This window comes from Protobothrops mucrosquamatus, unplaced genomic scaffold (assembly GCF_001527695.2).
Source record: "Protobothrops mucrosquamatus isolate PMUCROS unplaced genomic scaffold, P.Mucros_1.0 scaffold1633, whole genome shotgun sequence".
In the NCBI taxonomy this organism is placed as follows: domain Eukaryota; kingdom Metazoa; phylum Chordata; class Lepidosauria; order Squamata; family Viperidae; genus Protobothrops; species Protobothrops mucrosquamatus.
The window spans coordinates 63,808-66,337 of record NW_015387792.1 but is presented as its reverse complement, the minus strand read 5'-3'; the positions used below and the strand labels follow the sequence as shown (position 1 = coordinate 66,337).

The 2,530-nt window shown below is 37.7% G+C and overlaps 1 protein-coding gene across 1 annotated transcript in view; it reads right to left on the bottom strand.

The window, feature by feature from the left end:
* Positions 1 to 2,530, bottom strand: part of CHRNA2 (cholinergic receptor nicotinic alpha 2 subunit) — a 14,925-nt gene that overhangs the window by 8,699 nt on the left and 3,696 nt on the right. Inside the window, exons 2-3 of the mRNA XM_029285410.1 lie at positions 2,023 to 2,067; positions 735 to 844 (exon numbers count right to left, since the gene is read on the bottom strand). Coding sequence (XP_029141243.1) covers positions 735 to 844; positions 2,023 to 2,052 — 140 coding nt within the window. The 5' untranslated portion in view covers positions 2,053 to 2,067. The remainder of the gene's footprint in view (positions 1 to 734; positions 845 to 2,022; positions 2,068 to 2,530) is intronic.

Here is a 2,530-nt window from a genome sequence, read left to right as displayed (position 1 = left end):
ATCTTCATTCATGCAACAAAAGGAAAATTGCTCACTACCAATCAACTCCAAATGAAGTACGGAGCTATGTAGAAGCCAACTTTTCAAATTAAGTTAGAACAAAAGGGGACTTAACCTGTTCTTTGAAATTCTGTATCCCCTTGACACCACTTTGCTCCACAGCAGGTTAGTATCAAAGCAGTTGGCAACCACTCCACAAATCTATTCAGGCAATGTTAACACAACATATTTAATCTACTTACAGAACTAATTAATTCTCTGGTTTGTGTTTTATATATATATGTTTACAAAATCACAAAATGACCTTGATTCACATCATACATTAAGCCCCCAGAGAAACTTAGTGAAGGTCAAGAGAACCAAATTTAGCATCTGATGTTAATGCAGCCATTACATTTGCAGATGTTTGGTCCAACTTTCAAGGAGCATCCATTTGGATACAGAACAGGCAGAAAGTTGGAGTTACCATCAACAGACATAAGTGGTCTCCACATTTGTTCCCATGGGTGAAAAATACATAATAGCCCCTCTGTCTCCATTTCCCAGTGTGTATTATGATTCTGGACTATGCTTCACTCTGCTGCATTATTTCAAGACATTTAGTGAAATTTGCCTCTGTGTGTTTTTTCATTAGTCCTATGTTAGGTTTTAAGGAAGATTTTTTTTATTCACTGCAATGTTGAGATCTCTTTACATTTGTACAGTTCATCCAGATGTACAATGCCATCACCTACTTGTTATACAGTACAATATCCGGAATCCAAATCATCTCAGAAGGTACTCGAATAGAAGTAACATTGTCGAAATCTGTTGGATTCCACTGAAGCTTGTAGTCATTCCATTCCTGATGGTAAGGAAAAAGTCTTTGTTCAATCCTTTCTAATGGGATGATGTGATTATTTACAAGGGCACTACAAAGATTATTTATTCATTTATTTATTTAGAAGAATTATATGACCACCCATCTCACACAATGACTCTAGGTGGCTCACAACAACTCATAAAACATAATTTTAAAAAAAGATATTGTTCTTTCCATGCACTAGACCAAACATCCTCATAGCTCAATCCTCATCTGAAATCAAGGTTTAGGGGAAATGGGGCAAAACTCAGTTAAGAAATGTCTCACTAAGCAACATACATTTTAGGCTCAATTGTGGTTGTAAGTCAAGGACTACCTGTACTAATCAATACTTTGAATTGCACCAGAAAACAACTGGAAACCAGTGCCACTCATGCTACTTGTGATGCTACTTGGGTGAGCAGCAGGGAACCCAAATTGTGTGTGCTGCTACATTCTGGACCAGTTGCATTTTGGGGATGGTCTTCAAGGGCAGCCCCCAAAAGAGCACATTGCAGTAATCCCAATGACTAAGCCATGGGTGACTACGAGCAAGGCCTCCTGATCCAGCAATTGGTTCAACTGGTGCACAAGATAGATTTGTGCAAAGGCTCTCCTGGTCACAGCTGCCACAGGCTCTTCCATCAGGAGCCACGAGTCCAAGAGGACTCTCATATTATACATCAGATCTGGAAGGGGGAATGTTACCCATCCAGAGTCAGAGATATAAATTTTTCCACAAATAAGCTAGATTTATAGGACACACTAACCCAGAAAACCTAACTAAGGTTAACAGTAACCAAGACCATATTGTGCAAAAGCAGCAGCTAACTTTTTACTGAACTTGATGGTATGAACACAATGAGTGTGTGCTCACCTCAGACACTGTCTTCTCTGGATTTTAAAAAGAATTAAATAAACAGATGATAGCTCTAAAAAATACAATACATTGACCAACCTACAGTAGACACCCACCATATTCAGATTTGGGTAAAAGTTGGAAAAACAACACAAAAGTTGCTGTAAGACCCTTTGGATTCTCTATTAGAAGTGAAAAAACAAAGAAGGACACTTACCCCTTTTTACACGACACAAGATCCACGTAATGTGGTTGTATCTGAATAATCAATCCTTGGAGTCTCCCAGATTCAGATTTACTAGATTGTACCTATCCTGCTTACCTGTTTCAGCCAAACATTTGTGGTCATCATTTGGTTCTTTTCATCCTTCATAGGCAAAGAAAAAAAATAGAGGCATTTGGATTGAAAGGAAATGCACGCATTAAATCTCATCACTGCATTTAACCCTAGAAAGGAGGCCATATTCTGTACTTGTATGCCTGGCTTGTTCAGAATGCTAGCTAAGGACAAAATTTGAAGTTTCAGCATAGAGCAGGACCTCAGCTGTCGCCTTAGCAAGTTGTGTGAAGCCATTGCACTAAGCATAAGGTAGCTCATATTTTCAGGCACAGTACATTCCACGAATACAGCAGTATAATAATAATAATAATAATAATAATAATAATAATAATAATAATAATAATAATAATAATAATAATAATAATAATAATAATAATAATAATAGTAAAGTTGGAAGGGACCTTGAAGGTCATCTAGTCCAACCCCCTGCTCAGGCAGGAAACCCTATACCATTTCGGACAAATGGCTGTCCAGTCTCTTCTTAAAAACT